Source organism: Macrosteles quadrilineatus, unplaced genomic scaffold (assembly GCF_028750875.1).
Source record: "Macrosteles quadrilineatus isolate MER2022 unplaced genomic scaffold, UCM_ALF_1.0 Scaffold_3__2_contigs__length_128488019, whole genome shotgun sequence".
Classification (NCBI taxonomy): domain Eukaryota; kingdom Metazoa; phylum Arthropoda; class Insecta; order Hemiptera; family Cicadellidae; genus Macrosteles; species Macrosteles quadrilineatus.
In genome coordinates, this window is record NW_026542596.1 from 43,222,388 (window position 1) to 43,240,405 (window position 18,018).

Below are 18,018 nucleotides of genomic sequence, written 5' to 3' on the forward strand. Positions count from 1 at the left end.
AAAAGGCAAAATCATTCTTGAATTCAAGTTATGTGAATGGTTGGTGTTATGTAATGTGGAATGGAACAATTTGTCTGCCAGCATGAATAAAGAGTAATTATTCAATAACCGCTGCTATGATTAATCTTATATACATAGGTTGTACAAAATGCTGTTTGTGTTTTGGATTGGTTGTGAAATTTGTCAATAAGGCTTTAATTTGCCAATTGATAATTGGGTATTTCTTACATTTTTTTGAATACATTGAATAGATAGCTGAATACATTCAAACTACGTTTAATATTTATTACGTGTTATTTGTTTCTGTGCACATACAGAAGCAGATTCATAAGTTGAGTTCGCTACCATTTAAATAATGATCCCTTATTCATTTAATTTATGCATCGAAAAAAATGTACAGTTCAAAATGCTCGTAGATTTTTTTGGGATATCACTAAGAACCTCCAAAATGACACAATTTTGTCAGTAGGCCCTACCCATTTGGTTACACTCTTAAGTTTTAGATCATATTTATCTGGATTTATAACGTTTAGTAGATTATTTTCAGAATCAAACCAATTACATTGTTTGCAACACCATTATTAAAGTAAAAATTTATTTCAGATTGTTAAAAATCCCTATTTGTGAAATTTACGTTATTAATTAAACTTTAAAGCAGTAGAAGAACTGTCCAAGTACAACCATTCTAAAATGTTCCTAAATCCTACGGATCTTAAGGTATAATTACTGGGAAGTCTACAAACAGAAATACAGTAATTTTCAAAGCTGCAGTCCATGACCAAGTAATTCTCTGTTTCCTATCACAACGTAGGCTATCCGTTATTGCAGCCTGCACCAGCGACTAGGCGAGCTCCAACTCTTTGTTTGACGGTTTTGCAATCTCAGCAGTTTCGCCGCTATTTCGATTTCATAAACAGAATTCATCAAAGTGCTTGTGAACCCGAGAACTGTTTGGTAAATAGGTCGGATTGTGTAACACGAGATACAAATAGCTTTAGTAAAATAAGTAAATATTATTAACTGTTTCTACGATGATTAAATTTTGAATCGATATGAAAAAAATATTTACATTGGATAACTATAAAGATTTAATTGCCTTATCAATCCCTCCTTCTTTTGACGTAAGGATTCTCGATATACGGTTACGTCAGTTATAAACCTGTTTGCGTAGTCAAGACTATACAGCGGTGAATCATCACTAAAAAAGTCGACATTAATTTCTGCATTAGAATGCATGACGTGGGAAGCCTGTGTTTTCCCATCTGGGATTTTGCAGGAAATCCCGATTGTTTTGGTAAGGTCCGCTGCTAAATCCCACCAAGTGAGACGTATTTTTTTGGTAGGATTATAAAAAAACGTATTTGGGATTCACCATTTATCGTGTACGATTGTACGTAAGCAATTGAAACGAAAGTAATTATTTCAATAATCAATACGGATGTAGGTCTTTGGAAGGCGAATCAAAACCTGGTACTGCTACGAGCAATTATTCAACACATGTAAATTGGTTCAGTAATTACACACTGAATAATTTACATAGTTTGCTTACTACAATAATAATCTCATTCCTGAAAAAAACTAATATGTTTTCCATGGTTCGAAGCTGGACCCAGCCTTTCTTGATAATTGGGCTTAAAACGAATGGCCCTGGCTTAAAATCAGATTCAGTTGGTAACAAAGGTTTGCACATAGCGTCCCGCCCTTTGCTCGTTCATATTTCATTCATATCTGGGTTAACACATTTTACATCCCCATCTAAGTGATATTGTATTTGAATTAATTAGCCTAATTTATCACTGTGGTGGTTGCATTGTACAACATCAAAACTAAAATAACGTCGTTTTTGGAGGTTAATGTTTTCTAGTTTCCAGTCAAATATCTTCCTGATTCACAAAAAAATCCAGTTTACAATTTAATTGTGTTCTAACCTAAACAAACAACAAAAGGTTTAAATTACCTGTATCAGTCAAGTGATCCTAGTACAGGTAATTTAAACCTTTTGTTGTAAAAATACGTGATCCAGAGGCTATACCATAAAAGTAAAATTAAACAAACAATTCATTAAAGTTTCTTAACAATCCAAAACTTTTTGGGCCTCGAGAGCATTGTATTGTGATTCAAGTTAACAGCTGGCCTTTAAAAGCCCTAGAGAAAGCAAATCTTCGAAGCCTATGTTATTGTTCTTTCGGGTCCTGTTTGGGGGCGCCGACCTGAACCTTGTCCTTGACAAGAGCTCACGACTCGTAAATAATTTGCTGAACCACCCTTGACTGATCAAACGAAACTCCGCACCCTGAGGGGTTCCTGAAGATTCAAGAAGGAACATATTCTAGCCGTCTTCCGGTAAAATATAAGAACTACAACTTTACTATTGTAAGCAGGTTTTACAGAGGCCCTTAACAAACTCTACACAAAGTCTAGTACCAGGATTTTATATTCTGCGCTAGATCTGCCAACTGACTTTTCATTGACAAAATCTCACCACTTGTATAATTGGTATAGTCCTAGTAAGTAAACTTCCCCTTCTGTTCAGTAATTAATTCGTTCTTCGTGACGTTCTAATCCAGAGATCTGAAACCCTACTGGACTGAGGCTGTTTTAGGACTTAGTCCTCTTCAGCCAGTGTCTGCGAACCCCACAAGTGCTACCCTTTAAATCTGGAGGTCACTGGTTCGAACCAAGCAAGATCATCTCTGGACCTATCTCTGGATGCCATTTTTATCAGTGGGCAATCAACTAATGAAGCTATATAACAAAAGGTACACGTTAGATACGGCTAGGTTTTTGACCGTTTCCTTACAAATAACGATAAAAATGCCCATTGCGTGGAAAGAAAAGTAAAACAGTTCAAACGAATCCTTCGCCTAAGGGGTTCTTAGGAGTTTTAAGAACAGAAACGTTGCATTAGGACGAAAACTTATGAATCTTTAACGAAGTCCTAGAATCTTCCACTTACCAAATTCATATTCTGCGCCTGAACGGCCAACTGTTTGTTGGAATTGTCTCCAGAATGTCGGTTATTGTTGCGTTCTCTCCATCTTAGCACCCCCATCACCGAACTGACCCACCCCTGGGTGTCGGAGTCCGCCGTCACTGTGGAAGCCAGGGTGAGGTCTACAGGAGTCGCAGACAACAGACCGACAGAGAGGTCATCGAAGAAACACTTGTAAGTTTCACTAAACTTTTCACTTGTACACTTCGTTCACAACCCGACTACGGCCAAGATGCTTCACACGCCGCGGCTCGACTCAAACTGCGCGCCGGTGAGGTGGGGGAGGGGGGAGACCGTTACTTCCCCACGGGAGGGGAACAGCTGTTTTACCTGCTGCATTATTTAAAACAATTTCCCGACGACGTTCGCTGCCGATTCATTTCTTCGCAGTTTTGGAAATTAAAAGCTCGTTAGTGAAATTTGTGGCGCCGAGAGATTTGAACGGTAGTTGGGGAAAAGAATTATTGTAGAAATTATCAAGTGTTGGCAGTTAATGAAAATAATTGTTAACATGAGTGATTCAGAGAAGGGTAGGGAAAAGTTTATTAATTTGTAGCTATTAATTAATTTACTAAATTATTAAATTATTATTATTATTATTATTATTATTATTATTATTATTATTATTATTATTATTGTTTAATTATTTAATTTGTAGCTAGAATATATTATGTAAACGCTAATCGAATGATTTTAATTTTTGGATACTCTAATTGATTGTCATTAGTTTCAATTTAATATGGTACATTTGACCGCAGAGTCTATCAACTTTTGTGGTCAGCATAACAACAGCAGCCGTAGTAAAAACCCCATACAGTGTCACAAAGCAGAGAGGCGATTTCACGTCCTCCACAGCCAAGGCAAAGCAGACAATTTGTTGTCGATTTCGACGTGTTTGTCGAGCAGAACACGCATTATACTTTCATTGGTTTGCCCGTAGTGTGAGTAGGTCTGCAGTGTATTAATACTACTATCGGAACATTTCCCCGTGCGAAGTGTGCCAATGTCACTTTCACTCTGTTTACCCTAAATTCCATTTTCCACGGAAGCCTTCACATTGCCACTACTAGTGGCCATGTAGTGGCCTAGTGATGATTGTAGAGAATTAACTATAAACTGTAACTATCCAAGCGGGTCGTGTTTCACTATGGGCCAGTTCATTGACTAGAAAACATAAATAATCCAATGCTTCGTCTCGCATTCATAGGTAAATCCTAACCCTATTACAGGGTGCAGTAATTAACCTACATAAATATACAGATATGAGATTAATTTATCTTGATTTCGTCTAGTGTTTCTATATATACCTCCTCTAAGGATGGATGAGAGTAAATTGATATTCTTGACAAGGATTTGGTGAAGGTGACATAGTCGCCGAAGCGATCGTCATCCACCCTTAGAGGAGGTATAGGAATCACTGAATCACTAGACGAAATAAAGGTAAATTAACCTTATTTTGTTACTTAAGTGATTCGAAACTACACAAAAATAAAATTGCTAGATTATGTCTAAAATATAAACTCACTATTTTACGATTGGAAATTTATCAGTTTTGTTAAAACAGTCAGTTGTGTGCTCAAATGTTTACACCCAAACCGAGCCCAACAATAAACTAAACAAAATGGGAAAAACATTCTTCGAAGTGGGTTCTCTTTGAAGTTGTATACGTAGCTTGCTTATGGATAGAAAAATGACTCATATCAGCAGTTCCAACATTACTTTACTCGTATTCAATTGTTAAAATGCTATTATGTGTCTTGTTCACATATTAATCAGGTCGAACGTAAATTTTCTTCCCTACATGCCGCATGTATAAAGCCGAAATTAAATCATAATGGTGAAACCATTATGTCAGTTTTCAAGTTCATAAGTATTGTGTGTATTTCTTCAGCAATGTGTGAGTCAGTCAGTGTTGGCATTGAGTATAAACCATGAATAGTTTATGGTCAATATTGGGGAGTGGCACTTTACTTATACACATATTTATGAATATTTCCCATTACTCGGGTTTTTCTTAGACTACTTTTAAAAGCAGGGTGAGTGTTTCCTGTAATGTTCTGCAATGCTCAAATACTCTAGGTGTTGTTTGATAATTGCACGAATTGCATTGTTTATGTTTACAGTGAAATTCTCCTTACTTGGTGTTTAGTAAAAGCACATTGTAAGCTGAGCCAATACAGTACTTGCAATTTAGTGACACACAAATACAATTTTAGCTAGAATATCCACACACAGTTTGAAATAAAAGTACATTGTGCATTGTTCACGGCGGATTTCTTCTTACTTAGTGTTTCGCTGACATTGTGTCAGCCAACATTTGATATAGTTGCAATAAAATGATGAATTACAAGCAAGAATATTCGCAGAGGTTTCTAAGCACATCAAGATGCTACGAAAACATACTAAAACAATGACAATTGGTCAGCGTTAGTTTAGTTTTCAATACATTTTTTTTAATACTTAGATTCTCACAACGACACCTATGAAACCTAAATAAGGATGTCTTTACTCATGTTCCCTAACTTTTTTACAAACATTACAAAAATTATACACTAATTTATTAGTTTTGTCTGCAATGATAAAATCCACATATTAAATAGCAGGTATGCATTAATTTATGGCAAAGGATGAGAAATTAGCTTTTTGTTAGTTATAAGATTTTAATATTTTGTGAAGACACACGTGTGGTAGGTGTACGTGGCCATTGACTAATATATAAATGTGTGTTACGCGTGGTGCAGTTATCATAAAACAAACAAACAGTTTGTAGTTTGATTGTCACAACGTTCTGATAGTAATTTTTTTTACCAGTCGATGAACTATAGTATCAGTAATTTAACATATAGTTGAAAAATCTAAATAAATGGACACTACTGTAGTTTAATCCCTTGAAAAACTCACTTTGAAATAGGGTTTTAATTAAAATAATTAAATTGAGTATTTTAGGCTAATTTGGAAAGACGAATAACAATATTAATAAAAATTTAGATGGACTAATATGACTATCCAATACAATTTTCAATGGCAACCAAGGTTTTTAGAACAAATGAAATACTATTTATTATTACATTTATTTCAATATGAAAAATGATTCCCTCTATTCATAAATAAACTGATAAAACAACTCTTCTTTATTCATAAACGAGATCCTTTCATTCTTAAAACTGAAAGAGCTCTTTTGATTTGTTCAACAAAAACAGACGATGCCACGGTAAAATGTAGAGTAAAAGTAAAATAACCCCGTTAACGAGGGTTCCTTTATTCCAATGTTTTGTTGAAATCTCATCAAGTTTGCATCTAACCCCTGACCTTTGCACTTTCCACCATACTTGTTTACGCTCCGAATGGGGTTAGATTTGTGTAAAGTTTTGTCGGAAAATAAATTAAAACGAACTAAAGTAAATTAGTGATTAATTCTGTGCAGTAGTGTAAATAATAATTTAAATTGCCTCTTCACGTTTTACATAGTGTGTAGCTTGAAATATATACTAAAGGGCTTAAAATGAAAATAGGTTTTTGGTTTATGTTACTAAATAAAACTTTATATAGTAAACCGAAACGTCTGAATCCGATATCTAGCTTAGTATATTTTCCACGGTCAAAAATGGTTTCAAAGAAGGCCGTTTGAATTAACGTAGTTATAATTAATTTAATGTACTAAATTGAATTACTGCCTTTAATTATTTAATGTACGAATTACTATTCGTGATTGTGAGAGTGAAAGTGATATGTTAGTATAGCGCTGCGGAAACGCCCGCATTTGATCGAATGCAAACTGCATTTCTTTGTACCCATATTGCCAGCGCAGCGTTTGTAGGCGCTCCTACGTAGATAAACATGCTTGAAACAACAGGCTTGAATTTAAGTAGAGTGATATTTGTTGTATGTTTTAAGGACATAGAATGTTCATTGGTAGCGAATTGTTAACTAGCTCAAGAGAAGGCAAGATTATTTAATTGTTTGCACTCGTATAGTGTACATTTTCGATGTAAATTGTTACTTGATACTGTTACCAATTGTTTCAACATGTATTGCAAATGTTAAGATATTCTACGTAAATACACTTTTCAAGGCTAATTGGACCTTTATTCATTGCGCTAAAAATACCAGGAACCAATGTACAGTTTTAAATATGTTTACATCGTATAAAAAACAGAATTTATTTAGATCATTAAATTCTGAACGTAATACAAAACAATTATTTCAAAACAAAGTTTTCAACCTTAACGATATCTTCTTTACCATATTCAATATTTCTTCTCTCCGCCCTCTCCGCGATTGGATTGTTTCCTGAAAAAATATTTATAAGAAATTTATACGTTATTTATACGTATATACATTATAAATCGTAATTTTTTAACTTCTTTATTAGATAATTAGAGTTTTATTTAATACAGTACTTCTAAACCCCTAAAGTTGTACCGATAAGAACAAACATTAAGAGTGTCAATAGTACTATTACTTTGACTATTAAATTAACATGGATACGCTACCTACTATAATGGGCGTATTATAGCTTACACATGAGTGAAGAATGATGCAGAATTAAGTGAAATGTCCTGTGTATCTTTACTCACTTACACCTGTTTCCTTAGCCTGGATCATTTATCAAAAGCTTAATAATCAAAACCAGCTGGGTCCAGCTTTGAATCATGAAGAAGCTAGCGACTTTTCGCAGGATCGAACCGGCGACCTTCTGATTACCAGCCAATCACTATAACCTCTTAGCTAACAATACACAATATTAACTAGTCTCGACGTTTTCACATAGTTACGAATATGTATATTTTTTGACTATGGCTACAAATATGCATGCTATTCCCATGTTAACGTTTTAGCTAGGTTAACAACTTATTTTAAACAACGTGTATAGCGTGTATTATGCCACATTAACCTAGTAACAAAACGTAGTTGGGAAAATGGAATTTTAAACTGTAGCACACCTACTGTAAGTGAATTATTAAACTAAATTTAGCTACAGCTGGTTTATACAGGGATGTCTACTTCACTATCGAGAAGTCAATGATGTGCACATACTGTATAGCTTTAATATTTGACCATTGATACGAACCTCAATTCGATCACCATTTTAAGGTTGTCACCAGTTTTAAATCAAAACCGTCGTAGTTGATGTGAGCCACCGATAAATTGTGTTGGTGTTGACGTAAGATATCGATTTCTGTCGAATTCTCCAACTTTTTTACCAAGTCAAACTGAAGGAACGACTTATTATGAGCTACAGCTACTGGTATGACCAAACACAAAATAAGGTAGAAAATGGAATTTTAGACATTAGCGCAGTCTGGAATTGGCTCACTCAACCATGTTATTTTAAAATAAAATATTGGCGACAGCTGGTCCATAAAGATGGGATGTCTACGTCAGTATATAATAGTCAATATTACAATGACACACATAACTACAGTTACAATACCTGATGCCTGGGTATCGGAATAGCGATTGGCTGACTAACACGCATGGAGACGAGCATAACACTGATCACCTCCGCCGCCATCATAACCTTGTTATCAGTTGATAACACTATATTAACCCGCCGGTTTATGTAACCCATCACGTCGACATCGATATCTCCCTCTCGCTCACACTCACACACCTACACACACGCACACACACACGCGCGCGCGCATACATTACCTGATGTATAATGTATGATCGACCTAATTTACGATCTAGGATGACGTCAGTGATTGTAGAGACAACACGTGAGCACGAGGAAACAGGAGGTTGCTGGTTCGTTTCTGAGGAAAGACAAGAGCTTTTTGGTTCGCTATAGCTATCCTTTCTCATTGGACTGGTAATGACCGTGGATAAAGTAGATAGAGTCAACTGAGCGTAGTAGTCGTAGTGATCGTTGTATTATATTTCTCGTTCAACAAAATAATATTAAAAATACATAACTTCACGTGTTGGAAGGTTATGTACATTATGATGTACTAATTTTTGATGAATTTATCGCAATTACTATTATCTTTATGGGACAATCCCTCCACTCCATATGCTATCCTATTTTTTCGCCATATGTAACCCTTTTTGTGAACAACATACTGCTTGCATTTAAATTATTCTAAACAAATGCCGTATTTTTACTCGTGACATTTGAAACCTGTACATATCCCCTAGAAATTGCAAACACCAAATCTTTAAGAAACAACATCCCATTTTTTCATTCATCCATAGCACGAAGTACTTGTTTTCACTCTTTACAGTTTAAAAGGTTATTAATAACGGAAATGTAATGTACAAAATGTTAACCCACTAAAACGTGTTACGTGCCGCATAACACATACTATCCAATGTGTAACGTAATAAATTAACGAGGAACAAACAATTCAGTTGAGAAGAATGACAGTGAGTGGGTGGAGATGGAGAAACCCCTCTGTGGTGGGGAGGGGGAGGTAAACAAGGGGTGGAAGTTGACAGGTTTCTGTACAGTCACGCCGTGTGACCTTGACTGACACGTGACCTACCCCATTACATGAACTCGGACGACACAGGTCAGTGACATCGCCATGGGTCAACAGTAAATAACTAAAATACAATCATCGATTTATCGAACAATAAATTGAATCAGCTGATTGCTGATTAACACATTACAGTCGCTAAAAATGTATTTAACTTATTTTGCTAAGGCTACTAAAGGTTCGATTTGAAGGCTCGATTACACAGTGCGAGTTTACAAAAATACTACTGGCTTTTTTCACACAAATCGCAACTAGCCCAGTGTACTCTCCTTTTTGGACAGTCGGTTTTGACAGATTTCTGACCACTGCGCGGAGTTGGGATAAGCCCTCGCCTTTGGCTCGCTGGGTGATGAGAAATTATCACGGGGGACGGGATGTTGTACAGGATATTTTATTGTAGATCGTGAATTCATCGAAGTGGACTCATTGTTGCCTGCGCAAAAGCGACAAATAGGATTATTCTTTATGTATTTGGAGTAATTGGTAGTTGTAAGTAGTCAAACCTGTTTTTTTCACTCGCAACTTACATATATGTCCTCTTATTAACAAATGTACTTACTGAAGGTACAGCTTGAACACTCTCCGCTACATACCTGAAAATAAACAATACTTTTAAAACATGTTGCATACTTTGAATATTCTCAATCGAAGTAGCACACAAATGTAAATATTTATACAGGAGGCGTGGGGCGTGTGCCTTGAACTCAAGGACGAAGTTCTGGAAAGCTAGGCTGAATGTTGTACTTTGAACTTGGCCTGTGCAATTCATTCTTTCGAACAGATGATTTGGGAAATCGGGTAACATCATAAATGCATTAGCCACTCCTGGATATAAAAATCAGCTGATTTCATTGTTGTTGAATCTATTAATGACCACCCTGTATCCATTTTCTTTTGCCTACGTTTCCATACATTAATTAATATTCACAGTGTCTGTAAAAAAGGTATTATTAATTTCTGCTAAAATAATAGGTACATTGGTTTCAGTATATACAAACCCCAGACTTTCATTCATTGAGTACAATATTAAAACAACTATGTTCAATACTTTTAATTACTGACTATGATCAGCTGTTTATTCATCTAGGATCATTCAAGTACGGCGACCAAGGACAGCTTCTGTCGCCTATGTAATATTTTCAGGTTTTGTTATGTGGAGAGACTGACTTGGCAAATGTGTATCAAGAAACATTATTGCAGTATCCATGAAATACAGACTGTGACATAGTGAATAAATTAAATAAATACATATACTTATAATTTAACACCTATGATACAGAGGTGAACAATAATTACAGCCAATAACATAAATATAAATCTTGAAGTAAATTATCACAGGACATAATAGAATCTCGCCCATTGTATAAAATGGATTGGCAATAAGTATATGATACTGTAGTTTAAATCTAAGGTATCTCATAGAAACAAGTCTGGCAGTGTCAGGCAGTTTATTGAAAATTCTCACTAGTAAATTTTAAAGCAGCTTTCTGTTTTTGCTAAGCAATGATAAGGAAGGTCAATTTAGTTGTCACTACTGTACCGTTATTTAATATTTTTACCATCCAATAATACATTACAATTATACATAATATTTTCAAATCCATAAATCACAATATTGTTATACACAATAAGTTAATGAAAATGAAATTTTAAATTATTAAAGTAGTCTTGTAACAACATGATAACACAGAATTCACATAAGGTATTTGACAAAATTACACCAATGATTGATTATTATTACAAGCCACACATTTCCATTTTCTCTTCAAACGTTATAGGAAGACATACACGACACGTAACAAAGCAAAGGCATGATTGCGATTCCATGGTGATCGTCCAAAACAAACCATCAATCGATATATCGATCGCTACTCGTCGACTGCTCTACTGAGTCGATAATCGACCGAAGCCCATTTACAATGTAAGGTTCTATGTAGCCTATAAAACGGAAGAAGCGATAATAAAGACCTGTCCGGAACTTAGCTAACATATCTATAACCGTAACTCATGATAACGACTTCACTTCGAACCGTTTCTCGAACCCATTTTAGTTTGCAAAACTGTTAACTGTTATGGGACATTGTAACAGGTTTGGATTTGATATCCACAAGTAAACAAATCCAAACAATACTTTCGACAAGCAATGTAAAAACTACTCGTTGATTTCTATGCAGCATAACCATGCTGGTATAGGCCCTAAGCTGTTTAAGTCCCAAGCCACATAATTAAGGTTGTGCAGATATAATAATGAAATGCTAATGTACAGCACCCGTTTGTATCGTATCCCAGAAAATGCACGCTCGAAACTTTAGACACAAAACATACTTATTTTTTGAAGTACGAAAATTAATGGTGTTGAAATAAACTCAATTTCATTTTTACCATTTTAGAAGTGCTTCTATCAATATTTCATTTCTTTAGTGAGATAAATAAAGTAAAGAAAAAAAATTCAGATGTTCCTCACACCAACTTTCACAGATATTTTTTATTTACGCTTTCTTCAAAAGCAAGCTTTATAGTCTTTACGTCGATAAAATAAAACAAGTTCTGTTTAATTTGCTTTATGGTCATTCCACTGTAACATTGAAATATCCCCGCCGCAGCAAACCTGCAGACCAAGCGAATTTCCATTTTCCCGATTGGATTTAAACTCAGATGTCTCCTTAAAATATCACATTACCCTACTAGCTGTGTGCCCGTTCTACGCACGGGGATCTTATAGTAGTCAGTTGGAACCTTCTTATATTAAGAACAGCAGTTGGTTTGCATATTTTCAGATATGCTGGCAAAACTATTATATATTTTTCACCTTAGCAAATACAGTATCTGACAGTTTCAAGCCAAAACAAATGCTTAAGAGCATGTTTTATATTTCCAATAACCTTACAGAATAATAAATAGTAGCCTATATTAGTTACTATAGTCCGGAAAATAAGCGTTTACCAGACGAGAGGCGTACGATATTTACCGTCATACAACTCTATACTAACTTACCAATAAATCAACTGTACGAATCAGTTATATCTTCCCACCGACTACTGAACTGAGCAATAACTACAGTACTCACAACTTCTAAGAGAGAAGAGTAATGTTTACAACCACTCATTCTCACTGCCACTGATTGTGATGCAACTTGCAACTACTCATTGTACCAACCACTCATTGTACCAACCACTCATTGTACAATCAGCTGGTTTCCATTTGTTTAAGCAGGCGAAAAACAGCTGTTTCCCGGATTAAATCCTTGCGTGGAAAAGCCCATTAAAGCAGTGTAGTGTGGTTAAAAAACGATTACAGTAAAAAATAATCACAAAAATTATTTCGTGAATATTGGGCAGACGTGCTTAACAATTTAATAGGCTAAGACGTTCTTTAAAGGAACAAAAATGAAGTGGCACAATTTGCATTTAATGTCAGTTAACCGAGGATATGGTATTTATAAACGACTGTTACGTACAGTGTGTTTACCCTACTGCTAAGTAGCATATCTTCTCGTACTGTTTGAATACAGTACCTACTTCTAAATTTAGCGTCTTGTCCCTAACCGGCAAAGATGACGATAGTTCCAAACCGTCTCAAATATCAGCCAACCCAGCCTAGCGTCTCATTCAGGCAAACGGATGGAAAAGAGGCACCAACCCGACAATTAACCTGCTTTACACACAATGTACACCGGATCTGCAATCAGCACTTCTCATTAACCCCACCGGATGTGGGGGCGCGTGTCGAGCACTTCCGGTTGTCAAGGGTTCCTCTCACCTTCGTCTCACCTTTTGTCTTAGGGAAACCGGAGGATGTCCTCATTTAGTTTTAAAAGGTATTTGAAGTTTGAAACCTGATCTGTTGAACCTGTAAGTCTTGTTGGATAATATTTTGCATTACAATGTAGAGTAGTAGAGTTTATGGGGACGGAGCTGGTCTAGTGGTAGAACATGGGACTTTGGACCCCGTGGCCCCTGGTTCGAATCCCGCCAATTGCCAATGGCTATAGATGTGGTGATGCTGCAACCCTATAGTTTGTATTATGAAACCTGTCTCCATTACCTTCTGTATATCTGAGCTGGCCCGGTCATCAAACCATTCGCCAGTCCCCAGGAGGGTCAGGAGACAGGTTCCAGCATACAGACTATAGGCACAAGACAAGATACATTTTATCTGTGCTCTAGGCCCAGTCTGAAGTATTGTTCAAGGGTTCTAGCTTAGAGTCTAGTGTCCTAGGATATGATGGTAAAAACTATGCATACACTGTGCAGTAAGAGACGAACTCATACTGAAAAAGGTCCTTCACAAAAATAATGCTCAATTTTCAACAACAGGTTTACTTTCCAAATATGAGTGAAATCTCGGACACACTGGAAGCCTAAAGACCACAACATCTGTATTACTGACAAAAAAATACTTGTTTGTTTCTGCTGTAATGTGTTGCAAGTATGTAGCAAGCAATGCAAAATAAATGCAGCCTGGAAAAAGCTAAGACATTATTTTTCAGTACTACTATTTATACTAAAAGGTCCAGTTGTAGAAAAGAATATTGTATTACAACCTAACTTAGACTCTTAAAAACATATTAAATCTCGCAGCTACTTGAGCCTGGTGCAACATGGTGGGTGTTGGTGTTATCTATCCACGATTTTCATTATAACAACTGATAACAGTGGCTTGGCTATCATCCATCATGCGGGAAAATTCGGCGAATGACTCTTCTAATATCACGTGAACATGGTGACTTTAAATATTAAAGGTGACAGAATATCCAATTGGAACTAAGGTGAGTTAATGATTTTGTAATGGAATGATGATGTTGATACAAAATCCGAGCTTCTTAATCAATAACTTCGTTCGACAGGACGATAGTAATAACAATAATATACCATGAATTTTAAACTGCACGGTTTGGAATATGATTCTCCGGTTAAAAATATAAAAAGTTCTCAGCAAGTAGGACTAGGTTCAACCAACGATCACATAAGACCAATAGATGGAGCACGCCTATCTAACTAACATTAAAGCAGGTGAAGCCAGGTCCGCCATCTTACTGTAGGATAGAAGCGCTAGATGTCGATGAAAACGGCACCAAAACTCAATGTTCCGCTTCAAAATAACTCGACATTTAGCCTACTTAGACTTAAGTTATATGGTTGAAACTTCGTATGAGTGAAGTCAATAAGTCTATGACACTATTGGTTTTAATTAAAAGCTTAAAAGTTAGTATTTTCTATTTTAAATCTTCAAATAAAGTCGGTACTTTTAAATGAGTTTTAAAATATGACATGAAAAAGTTCGTCGGCTGCTACTTTTTTTATTTTTTGGTCAGGTAAGTTAAAAAACGGTGGATTTTGTAGCTAAAGAGTTGAACCTTTTGGATCATATTTTTTTAAATTTTTAGCTGGTGTAGTTTGGTTGTAATTTAAATTGTAATATAGGGGCTACCCGCCGCGCCGCGTGGCGTCATGCGGGCAGATTCTGCATACAACCTCACTCTTGTAATACAGTTTAGATACTCAAATTTGGAGCTATACAGAAAAGTTACTAAACTAATTAGAAAAAAATGGATTACATATAAATCTTCTTCGTTTTATTCTTTGTATTCATCTAAAAATTAACATTTTTAGCTCTTTCATAAAAATTAATATTACAGTCTGAATATAAAGGAGAGTTGTATAAAGAGTTTCAGAAACTATCTTATCACTTTGAAAATTCGTAGATTGTAAACCAAACATCAGAACTTTATCAAACTTTATTGCGATGTAGATACATATATTATAAACAGATTTGTAGCTTTTCAGAATTTTCCTTTCGCCCAAAAAGTTTTTGTTGTTAATTATGTAAACTAACTTTTTCTAAGAAACGGTAAACGCTAGAAGAAAAATCAAAAGCGTATTTTGAAGGTCATTGTGTTAGTAACAGAAATATTTGTAATACAAAGGCGTATTGTCATGGATACCATTGCTATCGACTAACATTTAATTAGTTGCGCGCGGTACTAGGGCTCATCACAGCCGGCAGCCGCCATCTTAGTTAAGATTAGTGAAAAATACTGGCTTCACGTCGCGGCCAACATGCTCCATCTAAATTGTCTTATGTGATCGTTGGGTTCAACACAGCTTTGTAGGTGAGCTACGGTTGGCGACAGATTTCGTCACTATGCCTTGGCAAACAGAGGCGTATCGTTTATTGAAGTGCCAAGAAGGTAATTGGGAAAATGTAGAGGTTTTGTTATGATTCATAACTTGAAAATCTGAAAGAAAATGCACCAAAAATGAGTTGCAAGTTTTAAGGAACGTTATGTGGGAAAAGTATGGCTGGAAAATGAACTGCTACTTTGAACTTTTAAACTATAAATAACTTTGCTAAAAATAGCTTAGCATTTTTCTCTATACGAACATAAACGGGGTTTGTGCTGACTTCAGATGAAAATGCTTCATATAGTGAAGTATATTATAATTTAAGATAACATTTATGAACAGAATTTCAATAAGAGATTAAAATATAAATACATTTCCTCCCAGATACGTGCTTAAATCATAAGTGCTTAAAACATAAGTGCTTAAAACATAAGTGCTTAAAACATAAGTGCTTAAATCATAAGTGCTTAAAACATAAGGCTGCGCTCTACCTCAGCTTGGATTTCTCAATACGAAGTTGCTTAACGCCGATGTTCCATTATACAGTATACTGTACCATTGCATTGAACAGCGCCATGAAGGGCGCTTGCAATCCTTTCGAATCTGGGTGATTACATCGTTATCCTTAAAGTTTTTAATAAACTAACTGCAGATTCTTGATTTTAAGGATCTATTGCACTTCCCCCGTTTGTTATTTTTTCTCTATAAATTATTTGTATGTGTTAAATCTTATGATAAAAAACGCGTATTTTAACATTTTTACCAAACCCTACATTTTTTTATTATCAAAATTTAAAAAAGCGAAAATCTTACAATAATATTTAACGAAAAATATGACACCAAGATCTTTTAAATCGGTTCATAATTGGGGCTACGGACAGTAAGAACTAAAACCCTTGCATTTGCGCGCGCCAGACGGGTAGAGTACTAAGTTAGAGATTGGTTAGAGTAAAAAGCATAGCCGAGTTCATTTTTGGGGTTTTTCTACGAAACTGTTTTATTTTCCTTTCTTTAATATATATGGTCCAAACCTAAATCTTCTTCCAAGCTCTATTGCTATTGTTGGATAGCGATAGCATTATAAATTGATTGCACAATGACATATACAGTAGCATCTAGGTCCACAATCGATAAAAAAAAAAAAATAAATTAAAACTCAAAAGAGACTAAACAACGAGCACACTATGATAAATAACAGTGAGCGGATGTAACTAGGTTTACATTTTTAAAAAAATTACAAATACTACAAAAACAAATTCGTAATATTGTTTAAAATGCGGCCATTGACTATTTGCATCTTTTAGTCCATTGTACGCCCATAAAATAAACATAAATAAAGAATGTTGTTGGGAATGCATCTTGACCGACTACTGTCCCAGCCTGACGGCGAGAGCGGGAACTTCATCAATCGACAATCTATGTTACCGACATCAGTTTTCATGTTGGCGTTATAAAGAGGGTTTTCTTGTGGTGTAACTTTTTATAGAGCAATTAATTGACAATCCTAATTTTAGTTTTACCACTGTATATGTTTATAGTATTTCTAAGCCGGGCTTAAGAATTTTATTCAGGTGCAAATACAAATTAAAAATACTCCCGCAGCAGCAAACCTGCAGAATAAGAAAATTTCTATTTGCCTATGCCACCTGAAAATTGTAAGTGGTTAAATAAGCGAGTTATGGGACTTTGAAGTGCTAACTCCATTTGCTTTCCAGACCAAAAATGGTTTCGTATATATTAACCAAACTACTATAAAAAAATCTTAAAATGTAACTTTCCAAACTAAAACATTTTATTTCCCATATCGTTCATAAATAAAAATACCCCCGTCGCAGCAAACCTGCATACTAAGCGAATTTCCATTTACCCGGCTTGATTTCTACTAAAATATTCCCTATAAATTTTCAGATTTATTTCCTATAGCCTAACATTAATTTTAGTGAGTAGTTAGGTTTGCTGTTACGAGGAAGATGTTGAGGTGTGTTTTTTCAATTGAAATATTGATAGCTTAGTATGAAATAAACCAAATTGCCAAATTTGATTAAAATATATCCATAAACAAGCAGACTAGAACAGTTTATTTATTCTCCATAAGAATAACATGGGAATTTTAAATTTACAATTTTTTTAACTTTCTCCGTAGTCAATGAACATTCAAAAACACTTCAATATACTAAATTATTTGTTTTTTTAAGCTCTTCAAAATGGTCAAGAGAGAAATTTAGAAATTTAAAGTTTTTAGGGTCAAAAATGAGAAAAATCCATTTTTACCCCATAAAACCCCCCATAAACCCCTGATCCCATGGTCCGATTATGCTGGTTCGCGAACTCGTTCGAATAAATGTAGGTTTACACGTTTGTACCAAATTTTATCAAAATCGGATCAATTTTGCTCGAGTTATCGCGCTAACGGACACAT

At 35.3% G+C, this 18,018-nt stretch overlaps 1 protein-coding gene across 5 annotated transcripts in view; it reads right to left on the minus strand.

Annotated features, from left to right (window-relative positions):
• LOC128988577 (rap1 GTPase-activating protein 1) overlaps window positions 1-18,018 on the minus strand; it is a 284,990-nt gene that overhangs the window by 59,451 nt on the left and 207,521 nt on the right. Inside the window, exon 1 of one of the 5 annotated variants that reach the window (XM_054409979.1) lies at window positions 2,957-3,242. The exons of the other annotated variants lie outside the window; for them this stretch is intronic. Coding sequence (XP_054265954.1) covers window positions 2,957-3,052 — 96 coding nt within the window. The 5' untranslated portion in view covers window positions 3,053-3,242. Of the gene's footprint in view, window positions 1-2,956; window positions 3,243-18,018 lie in introns of those variants that run through there. 5 annotated transcript variants of the gene reach the window in all.